The 18,466-nt window shown below is 41.1% G+C and overlaps 1 protein-coding gene across 2 annotated transcripts; it reads left to right on the top strand.

The window, feature by feature from the left end:
* The first annotated feature begins 1,571 nt into the window (after positions 1-1,571).
* Positions 1,572-16,284, top strand: FBXO4 (F-box protein 4). 2 transcript variants are annotated; one of them, XM_036279644.1, is made up of 7 exons: positions 1,572-1,791; positions 3,457-3,692; positions 5,993-6,213; positions 9,822-9,897; positions 10,008-10,183; positions 14,625-14,800; positions 15,740-16,116. In XM_036279644.1, the coding sequence occupies exons 1-7, from the start codon at positions 1,603-1,605 to the stop codon at positions 15,827-15,829; spliced, it is 1,164 nt and encodes a 387-aa protein (XP_036135537.1). In that variant the 5' UTR covers positions 1,572-1,602; the 3' UTR covers positions 15,830-16,116. The 2 variants fall into 2 exon arrangements, with proteins under 2 accessions (XP_036135537.1, XP_036135538.1); XM_036279645.1 differs by lacking the exon at positions 14,625-14,800 and having other exon boundaries at positions 1,586-1,791; positions 15,740-16,284.
* Positions 16,285-18,466: the final 2,182 nt, after the last annotated feature.

Here is an 18,466-nt window from a genome sequence, read left to right as displayed (position 1 = left end):
TTATTGATTTTTATTTATTTATTTATTTTTTAGATAAAGGGAGCACGAGAGAGAAACATCAATGTGAGAGGAAAACACTGATCACTTGCCTTCTATACACATTCCATTCGGGGACCGAATCCACAACCTAGGTATGTGCCCTGACCAGAAATCAAATCCACGACCTTTTGGTATACGAGACTATGCTCCAAGTGAGCCACATTGGCCAGGGTCCTGTGCCTTAATATTTTATTTAACACAGGTACAATAATAGAACCTACCTCACAGGTTACTGATGATTAAATGATCAGTGTCTAGCACAAGGCAAGAGCTCAAAAGAGTTTGTTACTACTATTATTTTCCTTCTTGTCTACTTCTGTGTATTGGCATACCTTGTTCATCGAGCGGAAAGCTGTAATGCTCATCAACCGGAGTAACTGAGTGATAAACTTCTGGCCAGGAGGAGTCCCTTGTTGCCCTGTCCTCAGTTTGAGTGGTGCTAACTATTCTAAACGGGAAGCAGGCTTCAGAGAAGAAATGGGCTAGATAGGCATCTCAAATGTTTGTTATAGACATGGCCAGAGGAAAACCTACAATTTTAAGAAAACTTTCAGCCCCAGCCTCCAATTATATGTATATATACACGCACTGTATACCAACTTCTACATTCACCAATCTGCCTGATTGAGTTTGCTTCTGGTACCTTTGGTCACTTAACTCACAAGTAATCTTAATTCAGAAGTATTTAATGAAATGTCAGCTTTATTCTTAGCTGGATTAGACTAAACTATGTAATCTATTTGAAACACTGACACATAGTACTAAATAAGTAGTTGTGTCCTTACCAATAGAGAGTATACCTATTTCAGTATAATTGATTACTTTGTAATGTGGGCTACAGTAACTGGAAAGCTGGACAAAGGGAGTAAGATGGACACGTTGAGAAATAAAAACAACTCACTAGTGGGATTTCAGCAATACTAAATCTGGTTTCTCTTCTACCGCCTGTTGCTGCCCTTGAATGAGATATGTTCAGCATTTTTTTTAAGTGCGCTTTTATTTCTACATAGTGGACCTAGACGCCTCATTTTGGCATAAGGTCCTTTATGACCAGGCTCCTAATCGCCTCTCTAGTCTCAATTTTCGTTAATCCCCAAGAAAACAAATGATAAATTTGGACTGAAAACCAACCAACCAAACTCCCCCCTGGGTGCTGAGAAGGAAGCAGTGGGTTAGAAAGCCCCGGAGACGGAGAGCCATCTCTGAACAAGTAGGAGTAGCCTGGGCCCAGGCAAGCATCCTCGGTCCACCAAGGACATTACAGAGGGCCAGAGGTCCGCAGCCACGGTGAGGGTAGCGTGGCCGAGCCGAGGCCTGGAGTGCACGGGCAGGGACTCTCCTGGGGAGCTCCCAGCGCAGCTCGGAAGCACAGCCAGCCTGGCCAGCCCTGGGCTGCTCCCGGCCTCTGGAAGTGGGCCAGGCTGGGGACAGCGGGGCGGGGCGGGGCGGGGCGGGGCGGGGCGGGGGATGAGCGCGGGGGGCGGGGCTGGGGATGAGCGCTGGGCGCGCCGGGGGCGGGGCGTCCTGTGACCCTGCGCCACGTCCCCTGCGGCGCCGGCGACCATGGCGGGAAGCGAGGCGCGCCCGGGATGCGGCTCCCCTCAGCCGCAGCACAGCGACTGGAGCCGCCTGGAGGCGGCCATCCTCAGCGGCTGGCGGAGCTTCTGGCAGTCGGTGGGCAAGGAGCGGGCGGCGCCCAGCGCCTCCCGAGAGCCGGCGGACGAGGAGCCCAGCGCCCTGGCGCGGCTGCCGGTGAGCGTCGGCCCCGCGGGGACCCCGGGCGGGGAGGGGCGCCTTGCCTGCCACCCCGGGAGCCCGGGGACCTCGGCGGGGTCTGGCCTGTCCCTGCAGCTGCTGCGGCCTGCGGTCACCTGGGAGCAGCAGTTGGTTTCTGTGGGCGAAGGTCGCAGGGAATCACCCGGGCACCAGCCAGGTCACAGCCAGGTCGCCCTAGGGCGTCCACCCCAAACCGGGCTGGGGACTAGGACGGCCGACTGTCAGGCTAGGATCAGGGGACCAGCCAGACTTTCCGGCCGGCTCGGGAAGCGTCCGGCGCCGCGTCCTCGGCCTGTCGCCTCCCAGGCTCCGGGTCCCCAGCGCGTGCGGACCGCACTGGCCTCGAGCATCGAGCATCGCGGGAGCCTCAGCGCCGCGTCCTCGGCCTGTCGCCTCCCAGGCTCCGGGTCCCCAGCGCGTGCGGACCGCACTGGCCTCGAGCATCGAGCATCGCGGGAGCCTCAGCGCCGCGTCCTCGGCCTGTCGCCTCCCAGGCTCCGGGTCCCCAGCAGGTGCGGACCGCACTGGCCCGGAGCATCGCGGGAGCCTCAGCGCCTCGTCCTCGGCCTGTCGCCTCCCAGGCTCCGGGTCCCCAGCGCGTGCGGACCGCACTGGCCCCGAGCATCGCGGGAGCCTCAGCGCCGCGTCCTCGGCCTGTCGCCTCCCAGGCTCCGGGTCCCCAGCGCGTGCGGACCGCACTGGCCCCGAGCATCGCGGGAGCCTCAGCGCCGCGTCCTCGGCCTGTCGCCTCCCAGGCTCCGGGTCCCCAGCGCGTGCGGACCGCACTGGCCCCGAGCATCGCGGGAGCCTCAGCGCCGCGTCCTCGGCCTGTCGCCTCCCAGGCTCCGGGTCCCCAGCGCGTGCGGACCGCACTGGCCCCGAGCATCGGGCATCGCGGGAGCCTCAGCGCCGTCCCGGAGCAGAGCTTGCACCCAGCCAAAGGACGGCCCAGTTCCCGGGGCCGCAGGCCCACAGCGCTCGTGGCTCCGGCGGCGGGACGGGGGTGGTGCCCAGCACTCGAGCCCGTCTCCCCCGGACTGCCCAGCCCTCCCGGTGCCCGAGAGGGACAGCTGCGGGCGGGCGGTGCTCGCGGTCCCCGGCCGAGGCCTTCGGGTCATTCAGTGGACTTTACAGAGCGGCTCGGACGACAGCGCTTCGCTCTCGTTTGCTCTGATGGTAAAATCGGAAGCTGGCTTGAGAAAGGGTTATTTTGAAGGATAAAGTATTCCCGTTAGTAGTTGACTCAGATCGTGTGGCAAAACCTCCGTGAAAAGGCGTGAAAGGCACTGGTGGTTTTGCATGAAACATGCGAGAACAGTGGTGGGCTTTTCAGGGGTGTGCTGATGATGTGTCAGGAATTGAGTGTTCGAGTTACGGTTCTCTCCTGGTGGCAGGAGAAGAACTGAAAAATGTTAGATTTCAGTGAAAATAATGACTGTTAAGTTGATCGTTGGCTGTCTGGTATAATACTCTTTGTTGATCTGGTGATGTATCCTGATGTAGTTCATCAAGACACTGGTCAGTTGACCTTCGGTTTCCTAGGATGATAGTAATTTTTCTAACTTGTCATCAGAAAACAGTTTCCAAGATATTAAATCATCTACCCTTTTACTTATTAATTGCTGCTTCCCTCTGTTTCAGATTGACGTTCAGCTATATATTTTGTCATTTCTCTCACCTCATGACCTGTGTCAGCTGGGAAGTACTAATCATTACTGGAGTGAAACTGTACGAGATCCGATTCTGTGGAGGTATTTCCTGTTGCGGGACCTTCCTTCTTGGTCTTCTGTAGACTGGAAGTCTCTTCCAGATCTGGACATCCTGAAGAAACCTGTATCCGAAGTCACCGACGGTGCGTTTTATGACTACATGGCAGTGTAAGTATCTAGCTTTATAAATTAAAGAGAAGATACTAAATTTAAATTTGACTGTTCTACAAGTTAATATTCCTGCTACTAATTTGTTTCATAGATTTTGGGTCTAAGTGTCCTTTTGTGAAAGTTGGGCATTAAGTTAAAAAGACTTCCTTCATTTTGTTATTTCCCTGTGATGATGCCTGACCAGAGTACTTGAATAAATAGACAGAGTTCATATGGCAAGAAGTGAAACTCTCCTTAAAATTTTCATTATCTTTAGAACACTTGTCATTTTGTTAAATAGTAAATACTTTCCATATCCAGAGAAGGAATGGCCAGAGATGAGAGAGCAGTCAGTTCTTTGGCTGGGAGAAAATCATCCTCAGGGTTCTGGGAGATAAGATTTTCTTACTGCCCAAAAGCATTGGCATTCTCAAATATAATGTAGGTGAGAGAATTAATGTTATTGAGAAACTAGATCTCTGAGGGTTGCTTTATGTGTGTTTACTTATTTAATTCTGACCCAGTAAGAAGGTATTATCCTTGTGTTGTGGAGGTAGAATTGACCTTCATAGTGGTTATAGACTTACCTAAGGTCATACAGGTCACAAGGGAATGTTCAGATTGGGGCCCCGTCATGCTATCTTAAAAATCGATGTCATTGGATCTGGATATAACCTGCTTTATTGAGAGTCCCAAATTTAAGGCATTATAAATAAAATTAAAAGAATATTTGTGCTTTAGTTAAGAATTGTTCTGATGTGCTAGATTTACTACCTACGTGCAGGATTTTCTCCAAATTTAATTTTTATTCAGAATGTTTTTTTTCCTCCAGTCCAGATGCCATTGCATCATCTTGGGAGACTGCTTGATTAAATGCACATGATATGTTGTTATCTATTTCAACAAGTGCTACCTTAAACTTGCTGGGTGTTACCTCTACATTGTACCACAACCACCCATAGTATCAAGTGTATCTGATGCTGTGAGACCACATTTTCCCCAGGGATAGTAATAATCATAGTAACCATCTTTTGTGATCAAATTAAACTATTTATTATCCTTACACCCTGGGCTGATTGTTGTTGCTCAAATAATGCAGTTGGAAAAACTGAAGTTCAGACTATCCGTCTTGGCCTGATCTACTTAGCTTCAAATTTGATTTTTTTTACTTCTTGAATTGCAGGTTCCCAAATAAGGATGCTTATCCAGTTAGGTTAGTAATTGTCTTAACCAGCTAAATTTAGTTAAAGGGCTTTAGGTTTTATTTTGATTTGGGTAACTTCATTTCAATTTTTGATAACATGTAGAATTGCTAGTTTAGACATATAGCTATTGAAAGAAACTGAATTGTTTCTTTTACATGATTCTTAGTTTACTAGGTTATCTGTAAGGAATATTTGAGCCTCCGTATATATTTAACACTTATTGAACTGTTACATTTGAGGCTGTTAATGAGAGTACCTAAGAAACTTGGTATGTTTTTTTAGCATATAGGAACATTTATGCTAACTATCTGTGTTGTTTATATTTATATTTATATTTAGTTAGTGTAGTGTTTCTCAGTTTTGACACTATTGATATTTTGGACCAGATATTGTGGGAATTGTCAATGTTTTGAGGCATCCCTGGCCTCCACCCACTAGATGCCAGTAGCAACACCCCACTACCCCCTGTTGTGATGCCAAAAGGTCTCCAGATGTTGCCAAATGTTTCCTGGAACTCCAGAGTTGAAGAGCAAAACCTCCCCCGGTTGAGAATCACTGCTCTTATGTAGTGAATTTAAAAAAATTTTTTAAAGAAATACGTTGTTTATTAGAGAGGAGGGGAGAGGGAAAGAAACATCCATCTACTACCTCCTGCTCGCTCCCTACCTGGGTATTGAGCCCATATCCTGGGCATGTGCCCTGACTGGGAATTGAACCGGCAACCTCTTGGTGCATGGGATGATGCTCAACCAACTGAGCCACACTGGCCAGGGCTTATGTAGTGAATTTTAACCATTGAAACAAGTGTTAGACCAAATGTTCCATGAGAGAATCTAAGTGAAAGATTAGAATATAAATAATCACTTCCTGGGGAAGACTTTCTCAGGTTCTGGACCACTAGTATTGCCACAGGGCCTCGTGCTTTTTCCTGTCATGGCACTTGGCTTACATATTATAATGATGTCTTCCTCCACTGCCCTCCATGAGAATTGGAGCTATATAGTCAATGTATTCCTTTTATCTAGCAAATTCACAATAAATTATACATTGTTGAATAAATAACTGGCTATGTTTTTTTTCTGTTAATTTTCTAATTGTGACAATTTTATACAGCTATAAAATGTGCTGTCCATATACAAGAAGATCCTCGAAATCTAGCCGTCCTATGTATGGAGCAGTGACTTCATTTTTACACTCATTGATCATTCAGAATGAACCTCGATTTGCTATGTTTGGACCAGGTTTGGAAGAACTGAATACATCTTTGGTGTTGAGCTTGATGTCTTCTGAGGAACTTTGCCCAACAGCTGGTTTGCCTCAGAGGCAAATTGATGGTAATTGTCATGTTAATCTAGAGTACATAATAATTTAACACTTGGAGTTTGACACTATGTTAAATAGAAAGAAATTAATTTTTTACTTAATTCTTTGATATAATGAACTATAGCAGCAATTTTCAACTGGTGTGCCGCAAGAATTTTTAAAACATGCAATAACTAACTATTCTGGGGCACTGACCTCTTTTCCCTTAGACTGTCAAATTAAAAAATGACAACAGCCAACACAACAATAGCCATCTGGTGTGAATGAATTAAAATTATACCTATTTTTTTGATAGATTTGCAAAAATTATATTTTTTGATGTGCTGTAGAATTTTAGTTATTTATGTGTGCCATGAGATGAAAAAGGTTAATGAGATTCCCCCCAGTTGCCAATGGACTCAAAGAATTAATGTACATTTTAGAAGAGGTAAACTTCCTCTTATTTTCTCAAGTTTGTGTAATCCAGAATATAAGATTATATGAAAGTAAGTTATGTTGCCAAGATGTTGTATTTATACAGTATTTACTGTATTTTAAAAGAATGTTAACAGTAAAAACTATTTGGCATCTACTATATGCAAAGACAGTATTTTTACATACTGTATATTGAAATTTCAAAAACTTAATGATCACCTTTCCCTTCTTTCTATGGAAAAAAGAACAAACCAACCAACCCAACAATAGCCATGTAGTTAGTTGGTAAGCAGGATATATAATAAATACAAATTACAATATAATCTAGCTTTACTTATTCATTGATTGAGAGCACCTATTAGATGGTAGAGATGCAGATATTTAAAACAACATTAAAAATCTTTGTTCTGAAGATTCTTGGTCTAGGTAAGGGCAGAGATAAGTGTACAAGTGATTTGAATATAATGTAGTTAGTTCCTGGGTAGAAAGTTAAAGGTCAAAGAAGGCTCCACATTGAACAGGATGCCTCATGTAGGTCATTAAGGTGAGTAGGCTAGGCAATTAAAAAAAAAAGACAGGGTAAAAGTATTCTAAGCAATGAGAACTCCATTTCTAAAAGCACAAAGCTCTGGGTGTGCACGACACATCTGAAGTAGCTCAGTGTGTGTTCAGTGGGGCTAGGTGGGAAGACACTTGAATGCCATGCTTGAGCATTAGAAGCTCTTGAAGGATTTTAAACAGAGGAGTGACATAGTTAAGGTTGTATTTGGAAAGGTCACTCTTGCTCCTAAGTGGAAAATTAATTAGAAAGTGTTATAAAGTCATGGAGACCCACTAAGAAACCACTATAATATAAAAATAGGAAGGATATAGAATTGGCTGAATGAATGTATAGAGATAATAGATGCCTGCTATAAGCAATGCCTGAATGGAAGCTCCACTGGGGCAGGAATCTTGTCGGCTTTATTCTTAGCTGGATCTCAGGTATCAAGCACATAGTAGGCACTCAATGTATATTTGATGCATGAATGAATGAATGACTTTGTGGATTACTTTATGCATCCAGATCTCAAGAGCAAATTCTGGGCTAGAAATCAAGACTTGGGAATCATGGAGTCCATGTGGACTTTGAAGTTTCTGAGGATGGAGAGGAAGATTGTGAACCAGGTGCTGAAATCTTCAGTGAATGTTTGGAGGAAGGGATTATCAAAAGGACATTTATAAATGACAAGGTCAAGGAAGGAGAGTTGGTACTATAGCTGAATGCTGTGTGTGTCTCAAAGAGATGGAGTTTTTCAAGAGGGTTGGTGAGTAATGGTTAAGACATGGCATCGGGGAGTAAAGAGAACATTGATCCCATCTCTTTACCCTGAAATGTGAGAGAATAAGCAACTTTGTTACATGATAGTCCAGTCCAGAGAAGCAGCACTTAGGGGCAGGCTGGTTTCAGGTAAAATCATGAGGTAGAAGGAACACTTTGAAAAGTGGTTGGGGTCCGGCCAATGTGGCTCAGTGGTTGAGCGTCGACCCATGCACCAAGAGGTTGCCGGTTCGATTCCTGGTTAGGGCACATGCCCAGGTTGTGGACCTGATCCCCAGTGGGGGGCGTGCAGGAGGCGGCCAGTCGATGTTCTCTCTCATCAATGTTTCTATTTCTCCCTCTCCCTTTCTGTCTTTCTAAAATCAATAAAGAAAAAAAAAAAAAGAAGTGGTTGGGAATATCTATGGGGAAAATTGCTGATGAAATGGCAGTTTCATTTTCAAGACAGCAGCTGGAGTGATTGTTTGAAAATGCTAGTCTAATTATACCTCAGACCCTGCAGGATCAGGGAAGAGTAGAAGGATAGGTCATTGGCAAGGTGGTGCAGAACAGCATGGAGATCATACTGGGCTGAGGTTAGATGTGTTGAGAAGGTAATCTCGAAGTTAAAAATGGTGAAAACAGAGATCGTGGTGGAATTTATTTCTATGATCTCAGAGAGTGGGGGTTGTACACCAGGCCGGGTGGTCGGAGGACTCAGGTCACTCGGCCTGGGATGCTTCCAGTACCAGTCACCAAGATCTCTATGTGGTGCCTGGAATGGTGACATACGACGATGTGGTGTGGCTTACTTGAACAGCTGTATTGGTTATAATGCAGGGGTTAACGATACGAAGGATGGAGTTGTTCTAATGAGGTAAGTAGAGACCAGATTATATTAATGTTTTGTTCGTCTGAAGAGAGTGGTTTTGAAGAGAAGAGATGTCATTAGGCATTTTTAAGCAATCTCTCCAGCTGCTATAGGGAGCAAAAATGGATGTAGGACACTAGTTAGAAGTGATTGTAGAAGTCCAGGTGAGAGACGATAGCAATTTAAGCTGAAAGGTGAGAGTGAGGATAGAGAGGAGTGGACAGATCTAAGAGGACATTTATATAGCAAAAGGAAGTAGAGCCTTGGAAGAAGAGAACACTCTTCCAGAAGGCAAGAGTAAAATCAGCCCCTGAGCTTTAATAATGAAAAAAAGGAAGAGGTTTAGAAAGAAGGACAGATAACAATGTTGAATGAGACACTAGTACTATTTAGCACCTGTTACTTACCAGTCACTCGAATAGTTTTACCTGTGTAATCTTGTTTGATGCTTACAATAATCCTAAAATTTATTATTTCTATACTTGTATGATAAAACTGAGGCTCACAGAAACATGGCTATATGTACCAAATTCATGATTCTAAATCAAGTCTTAATTTTAAATTTCAGTATCTGCCATATTTTTTTAAATTTTCTAAGTGGCCATTGGTGACTCCCCATAAATTTAAAAACAGGTTTTTTGGGGGAGGGGCGGGGGGCATTTCTTTGATTATACATAGGGTGTAAGACAATGAGAAACAAAAATGTGAAAATGCTTCTTAGTCTTGAAGATAAACAGTAGAAGCTGTTATGTTGCAGCTGCTACTGATATGATAAAGTTAATGGAGAGAGTGATGATGATATGAAAAAGAATGTCATAAGCCTAGCAGTTCTTTGTTCTTTATCTATATTTTTATTACTAAGGGAATGAAAAATTGCAAGCAGCATCTGTTTTTCAACATGAACATTTCATTTTAATTCAAAGCTATATATAACTTGTCATACAATTTAAAAAATTCCGAGTAATGTTTTCAGTCTGAACTTTTGCAGTCTTTATTAATGACTTTTTTTTGAAAACTGTAATTTTCTCCTTTAGGTATTGGATCAGGAGTCAGTTTTCAGTTGAGCAACCAACATAAGTTCAACATTCTAATATTATATTCAACTACCAGGTAAGTCTTCCTACTTGGTGACTTACTTGAGACTTAGGACTGGGATATTTTAAGGGGAGGCAGCTTGTTTAGTGTCTGTTTATGTTTTATGTTTACATGTTTTGTTATAGAAAGGAAAGAGATAGAGCAAGAGAAGAGCAAACGAGTGCAGTTAACAAGATGTTCAGCATACAGAACGAAGGGGATGATCCACAAGGAGGCCGATACAGTGTAATTCCACAAATTCAGAAAGTGTGTGAAGTTGTTGATGGGTTCATCTATGTTGCAAATGCTGAAGCTCAGAAAAGTAAGCATTATCTTATTTTCTTTTTAAAAGTGCTTGCTTTGCAAAGCAAATTTTAAAAAGTATGTTTTTAGGCTTTACTGTGGCTTCTTAGGAGTAGGATGGTTAATTTTTATCAATGTGATTCTATGACCATTAGTTAATAGTGGGTTCTCAAACCTTGATGTGTATTAGGATCACTTGGGGAGCTTGTTAAAAATAACTGCTTTACCCTGGCCAGTTTTGCTCAGCGGTTAGAGCGTCAGCCTGCGGTCCGGAGAGACCTGGGTCTGGTTCCCGCTAAGGGCATGTACCTCGGTTGCAGTTTGTCCCTGGCCCTGGTTGGGTTGTGCGGGTGGCAGCCACTCAATGTGTCCCTTTCACGCCGATGTTTCTCTTTCTTTCTCGCTCTTCCTCTCTCTCCCTTCCACTCTGTCTGAACAGAAAATGGAAAAGTGTCCTCAAGTGAGGATAAAAAAAAAAACTGCTTGATTCCTACCTTGGTGGATTATGATTCATAGATTTGGATTGTGTCTTGGGCTTTGGTTTATTTTTAACAAGCACCTACAGAATTTTGATGCATACCAAAATTTGATACTATAACTATATGATATTAGTTTGATGTATGTTTCTGCACTTTTTGTTGCTGGGTTTTTTTGCTTCTGGTCCTATTCAAATAATTTATGCAGATAACTGAAAATTTTTACCTTGGTTTTAATTACCTTGATACAGAGATGTGTGGTGTGGAATGTTTACTTTAAATAGGTTAGATGAGAATACTCACCATATATTCTGAATAATTGCCATTCATGCTGTATAGGCATGAAATCAGAATATTTTGGGGCCAAAGTCAGTGTTGTAATTTTTTTCCTCAAATTCCTGTGAACAAGGTAGGGCATAAATATATAATACATTGTTCTCACTCAGAACAAGGTAGCAGCAACCCGTTCTGGAAGAAATTAAAGTTTATGGTACACTAAAGTTAACTATAACAGTAAAAGCCAAATCCAGCTTGACTCGTGACTAGTAATAGAAGAAACATGTCCATTTCCAAGAGTAAATTCTTTTTATCTCAGTCTCTACTGTTCTACATAAAACATCTAACATGAGATTAAAATTTTATAAGACACATAAAAAAAATCAAAATGAAATGACCCATTGTCAAGAGATAAAGCAATTGATGGAACCAGACCCAGAGATTGCCCGGATGTTGGCACTCTCAGAAAGGGACATTAAAAGAACTATGATTAATCTGTTAAAGGATTTAGTAGATAAGGTGGACAGTATGTGTGAACACAGGGATTTTCAGTAGAGAGCAGGAAGCTATGAAAGTACAATGGGAATGCTAAACATGGAAAATATAACAGGTGAATAGTTTCTTCAGTGGACTTACCAGCAAAGGAAACCTTTAGCTAACCTAAAGATAGCTCAGTTGAAATTATCCAAATTAAAACACACAGAGGAAAATGAGTAGGAGTGGGGATCAGAGCATCCAAGAGCTGGTGAACCTATCAAGTGATCTAACTCAAGGGAAAGCTAACTTTTTTGAAAGGCCAGATATTAAATATTTTAGGCATAAGAGGCATATGATCTCTCACAGTTACTCAGCTCTACTGTCACAGTGCAAAAGTAGCCATAGACAGTTTGTAAATTAATGGACATGGCTGTTTTCCAAGGTAATTTTATTTATAAAGACAGATCCACAGAATGTAATATGCCAACCCCTGGTCTAACGTATGTGTATAATTGGAATACCAAAACATGAAGGGAGTAAGACAGGGAAAAAGAAAATTTTGAACAGATGATGGCCTAAATTATTTCAAAATTACTGAAAGACAATAAGCCATAGATCCAAGATGCTCAGAGAACTCCAACCTAATAAATAAAAAACACATCTAGATATATCCTAGTCGAACTATGAAACCAGAGGTAAACAGAATATCTTGAAGGCAGCCAGAGCAAAAGGAAAGATACATATAGAGGGCCAACGATAAGGACAGGCTCCCTGGTGGAATGCAAGCTAAAAGACAATGAAGGGGAATCTGTACCGTATTGCCAAGAGGAGGAAACCTTATATCCAGCAAAGAAATGTTTTAAAAATGAAGGTAAAATCAAGGCTTTTTCAGACAAACAAAACTAGTGAGAATTCATTATCAGTAGATTTACACTAAAAAATATTAAAGGAACCTCTTTAGGCAGAAGAATATACCAGATGGAAAATTGCATCTACAACAAGAAATCAAGAACACTGTAATGAAAACTATAAATCTATATATAAAAATTTTTTTTTTTTATCCTCACCTGAGGACATTTTTCCATTTTTTGTTCAGATAGAGTGGGAGGGAAAGAGAGGGAGGGAGGGAGAGAGAGAGAGAGAGAGAAACATCGACGTGAAAGGGACACATCGAGTGGCTGCCACCTGCACAACCCAACCAGGGCCGGGGACAAACTGCAACCGAGGTACGTGCCCTTAGCGGGAACCAAACCCGAGTCTCTCCGGACCGCAGGCCAATGCTCTAACCGCTGAGCCAAACCGGCCAGGGATATAAAAATTTTTTTTTAATTTTAATTTTCTTATAATTATGTAAAAGAAAATAGTAACACTGTATTGTGGGTAAATGATATTTTGTTGTTGTTAATCCTCATCCAAGGGTATTTTTCCATTGATTTTTTTTTTTTTAATTTAAATTTTTGTCCCCCCAGAGAGTAGAAGGGAGGGAAGGAGTGAGGGAGGAGAGAGACAGAGAGAGAAACATCAATGCAAGAGTGACACATCTATTGGTTGCCTCCCGCACTACCCTGATTGGGGCAGGGGACCAAACTTGCAACTCATATATGTGCCCTGGACCGGGAATCGAACCTGTGCCCCTTTGGTCTGCAGGCCAGTGCCCTAACCGCTGAACCAAACCAGCCAGGGCTGATTCTTTTTTCTAGAGAGAGTGGAAGGGAGGGAGGGAGAGAGAGACAGAGACAGAGACAGAGACATCAACGTGAGAGAGACATATTGCTGGTTGTCTCCTGCACCATCCCGAACAGGGCCAGGAATCGAACCTGCAACTCAGGTACTACTTGTCCTTGATCAGAATCGAACCTACAACCCTTTGGTCTACAGGCTGACGCTCTAACCACTGAACCAAACTGGCCAGGGCAGTATATGATATTTTTAAGTAAAATATAACAATACAACATCATGGAAGGGAGAAAATGGACATATGCTATTGTAATAGTCTTCTATATGTGAAATTGTATAATACTATTTAAAGGTAGACTGTTATAAATTAAAAATGTACATTGTAAATCTTTGAGCAATCTCTAAAAGAAGTGTAACAGAGGTATAATTAAATAAGCCAGTAGTGAAGATAAAATAGAATCATTAAAAAAACCTCAGTCCAAAAGAAGGCATAAGAGAGACAAAGAAACAAAGAACAGGTGGAACAAGTCAAAATCCAAGAGGTATATGATAGATTTAAATGTCATGTTAATAAATTCATTAAATATTTGTTTTCTATTAGGACATAACAAATTACCTCTAACCTAGGGACTTAAAATAACTCATTTATTAGCTCACAGCTCTCTTGTTAGAAGTCTGAAAATGGCATGACTTGGTTCTCAGCTTAGGATCTCATAGGCTGAAATTAGGGTATCAGATTGGTTTGCATCCCTTTATGGAGGCTCTGGGGAAAATCTGCTTCCTAGCTCACTCAAGTTATCGGCTGAATTCAGTTTTATGTTGTAGAACTGAGGTCCCCATTTCCTTGCTGGCTGTTAGCTGGAGGCTGCTCTCACCTAGAGGCCATCTTCATTCCTTGTTAGACTCCATCTCTTCAAATCCAGCAGGGGAGAATCTCACCTGGAAGACGTCATCTCTTTTAAGGGCTCACCTGTGTACGTCAGGCTCACTGAGGTGATATCTCTAACAGGACAATATACCCTAATGATGGCAGTGATATCCCATTATATTTGTAGGTTCTTTCCACTCACAGAGGAAGGAATTATACAAGGATGCGAGTCATTGGGGATCACCTTAAAATTCTGCCTACTACAAAATGTCAGTGATTTCTATACTCCAGTGAAAGGCAGAGGTTGTTAGTTTGCATAAAAAAGCTAAACCCAACTATATGTTTGAATTTTTGAAATTAGAGACTTTGAAAGAAAGAGTAGTGGTAGCTACAGAATTTGTGAGAGGGCAGTATCTATATCAAAGTATTTTTCTTTTAAACCATAGAGACATCTGAATGGGATTATGATTTTTTTCCTCTCCGATTTCACCTCAATACCTGTCCTTGCAGTGCTACTTGAATGTAATTTTATTACATTAATAAATGAACAAAGCAGTAGAGGCAGTTAGTAATGTTTGGATTCCGGTAATTTTTGGCTTCCTTGTTTTGTTAGTTTTAATTTAATTTTATTATTTTAGAAATCATTGCAACTAATGCAAATTAAGAGTTTTTACTTCATTCCTTAGGACATGAATGGCAAGATGAATTTTCTCGCATTATGGCAATGACAGATCCAGCTTTTGGATCATCAGGAAGACCAATGCTGGTGTTATCTTGTATTTCTCAAGCAAATGTAAAAAGAATGCCCTGTTTTTATTTGGCGCATGAGCTGCATCTGAATCACCTAAACCACCCATGGATGGTAAGGTCCTATCTTCTCTGGTGAGGAACATCTTACTGTATTTTTCACTGTTTTTTATTTGGTTTTATTCTTTCCAACTCATTGTCTTGAATTAAACAGAACAGTATTCTAAAGTCAATTTTAATAGCTTAAGTGATGGGAGATATTTGGTTGGTATCAACGAGTCTCAGCTGATCATTTGGTCCCTACTTGCCTCTTCTGTCATGGATACAGTGAGACAGTAATTGGGAATTGTTTTTTTTTTTAGATGCCACTGTCATGGTTTCTTCAGCATTAATGTATTGTGTTTTAAGGACCATCGAAAGTGTAGATTCCATCTTATAGTTTCTTGCTCTACAGTCTTTATTTTAACCACGAGTCTTCTTCAAATGAAATCTTACTTAAGCCCCTTAAGCAAAATAAAGAAAAAATTAATATTAGAAATGCTTTTGCTGAAAAGTTAGAGGATTTTTTTCCTTCCTTTCTCTCTTTATCCCTTCCAAGAAGCCCTGGAAACGAATACAATTTGAAAGCTACGAATAAGGTGCACCTTCCTGAGTGGGGGGAATTTTAGCTCACCATTCCTTAGGAGGAGTGACAGTCTTAAAGACACACTTTTGAAACAAGATGTCACATTTATCAGTTGACTAACTGGGATCATTCAAAAATGTTTTAGTTTTCAAAGGATCTTTTGGAGGAACTTTTTTCTAATACAAACAAATCTTGGAAATGCTAGATCTTCCCATCCCCAAGGATAAGTAATAAGCTTCATATTGGTAATAATTGTATGATATTAAAGATTTTATCTAAGCTCTCTAGAAGACAAAACTTGAGTTGACTCATCCAAAGTTTATGGGAATTTTTTTCGTCCTTTTTTTGGTGTCTAGAAAAATGTCCCTCATATCATGAGATGTTGGACTCAGTTTCTTACTGATAGTGGTCTCTCTTATCTGCTCCTAGGTCCAGGACACAGAGGCTGAAACTCTAACAGGTTTTCTGAATGGCATTCAGTGGATTCTTGAAGAAGTGGAGTCTAAGCATGCAAGATGATCCTTCTTTTAGATCTTGGAACTGAAACCATTTGAAACTTGCTACTGAGGTTATGATGTGATTATTTGCTCAGTCAGCTCATTTTGTCCTGCCTTTATGCAGGTAGGCTTTTTATTGGACAGCTGTAGCTGCTGTGTTTTCAAGATAATTTTTAGTTTTTCCCGGAAATCAATTACAAGAAAAAGTTTCAGTGTAAGCAGTTAGCTCCACAATGAACCTTTTAAGATTTTTTTGATAATTTTTATATTTTCTCTCTTTTTAAAAATATTAAATTCTGGAAAAAACAAGTTTTTGCCTTCCTCATTCCTTGTGGTTTCTGTTCTTTTCAGTTCAAAGATTGCCGTAGAGGGGAATAGTAAATTTGCCAAGTTTTCTATAGGTTCTTTTCAAGGGTCCTCAATGGGTTATTAGAAAAGAGGTTTTTGTCTATTTTTAATGAATATACTGCTTAAAGATAGGAATATTCTGGAACCTTATTTAATATTATGGTCATACAACTTCTTTTCTGAAACAGTGGAAATTAACTTTATAACGTATTTAATACTAATTCAGTAAAAATAACTTTTGCTAGAAATTCTTGATATTTTCAAATAACTTTGAAAGCTCATAAGGTACTAGCCAAATTTTATTTCATACTCAGAAAGCACTCCAGAGATTCACATGATCATGTGACCTCCTCCTCACGAATTGCTTGTGCTTTGCAGAGGAAACATTAGTCTTCCTTTCTCATTGGAGACAGGAATTTTAGGGTTATAGTTCAGAGAGCATAGTACGCATTCTTAGTGATTCTGTCTCCAGGATATAGCCTTTGCCCCTTGAGGGAGTGCTGTTCCAAAGAAGGGAGGCCCCACACCTCAGGCATGCGCATTCAGAGCTCAGCTCCAGCAACACATAGTTGGGGGCAGGAGGAGACATGCTGACTATCCTGCTTCTCCAGGACGAAGTGGAGAGGGGATCCTGGTTCCCTGACTGCCCCGGGCAGGCTGCAGACTCATCTTGCTGAGTTGGAGGAGGGGAGAAAAGAGGGGGTCTTGGTTCAACTCCCACAGACGCCTGCTGTTCTGAGTTTTGTTTATTTTTAATAAATGTTTCTTAATTTGCTGTGTGCTCCTAGTACCATTTACTGAGACTGGTTTTTTTTGTTGTTGTTGTTTTTTGTTTTTTTATCCTCACCTGAGGACATTTTTGCATTTATCTTCCGATAGAGCGTGAGGGAGAGAGGGAGGAAGAGAGAGAGAAACATTGATGTGAGACAGACACATCGAGTCGTTACCACCCACACGACCCAACCAGGGCCGGGGACAAACTGCAACCGATGTATGTGCCCTTAGCAGGAACTGAACCCGTGTCTCTGGTCCCCGGGCCGACGCTTTAACCGCTGAGCCAAACTGGCCAGGGTGAGACTGTTGTTTTTTAAAATAATCTTGGGTTTTTCTAGAGAGTCATTCTAGGTAGCGCCTCATGTTAGGCCAAAAGTGGATCCTCTTGTTTCCTTTGAATATGTACAGTTGTGTTACCTCATTCATTCCTGATACTGGCATTCTCGAAGAGCCAGCTGTAGGTTTTATTAATTCATTCTGTATTCTCTTTCCTTGGTTTATGCGCTAATCTTTATTTATTTTTTTTCCCAATTTTTATTTTATTTTTTCTAATTTATTGAGGTAGAAACTTAAGTCATTGATCCTAGTTCTCTTTTTTTTTAAAAAGGTACCTGTAATAGAGTCAACAGTAAAAAATAAAAAGTAAAAAGACTTTTAAAGCTATAAGTTTTTTCTAAGCCCTCTTTAACTGTATCCACACATTTTGATATATTGTATATTTGTTATTACTCAGTTAAAATATTTTCTAATCCCTTGTGATTATTTTTTTAACCCATGAATTATTTAGTATTATTGTCTTAGTTGTCTTTGTTTTCTAGGTATTTTATTGTTATTGATATCTAACTCAATTCTCTATCAGAGAACATACTCTAAAATTTCAGTCTTTGAATGTGTTGAGACTTTGTGTTCAGTCTTTGAATGTATATGACTCAGCTTTGGTCTATGTGTCCATGTACCACATACACTTGAAAAGAGTTTATATCCTTATAGTTATTAGGTGGAATTTTTTATAGCTAGTTGGTAATGTTCAGATATTCTATGTGGGCTACATTGATTTTTGCATAGTTTTATCACTCATTAGAGAGAAGCATTAAAATCTCCTACTATGATTATGGAACTGTGTATTTTTCCTTTATTTTTTATTTTGTTAATTAAATTTATTGGGGTGACATTGGTTAACAAGATCATATAGGTTTCAAGTGTATATTACTAGGATACATGATCTGGGTATCAAATCATCTACTGTCATCATATATTTGGCACCCTTTACCCTTTACTGTCCCTTACCCCTTCCCTATAGTAACCACCATATGTTACCTATGACCATGAGTTTCAGTTTTATATCTCACATGAGTGAAATCATATGGTTCTTAGCTTTTTCTGACTGACTCGCTTAGCATAATAGTCTCAAGGTCAACTCATATTGGCACAAACGGTAGTATTTCATCTTTTTTTTTTTTGTTAATCCTCACCCAAGGATATTATTTTCCCATTCATTTTTAGATGGGGGAAAGGGGTAGAAACATCAATGTGAGAG

Source organism: Molossus molossus, unplaced genomic scaffold (genome assembly GCF_014108415.1).
Source record: "Molossus molossus isolate mMolMol1 unplaced genomic scaffold, mMolMol1.p scaffold_m16_p_3, whole genome shotgun sequence".
NCBI classification, from domain to species: domain Eukaryota; kingdom Metazoa; phylum Chordata; class Mammalia; order Chiroptera; family Molossidae; genus Molossus; species Molossus molossus.
This window is presented reverse-complemented; position numbering and strand designations above follow the sequence as displayed.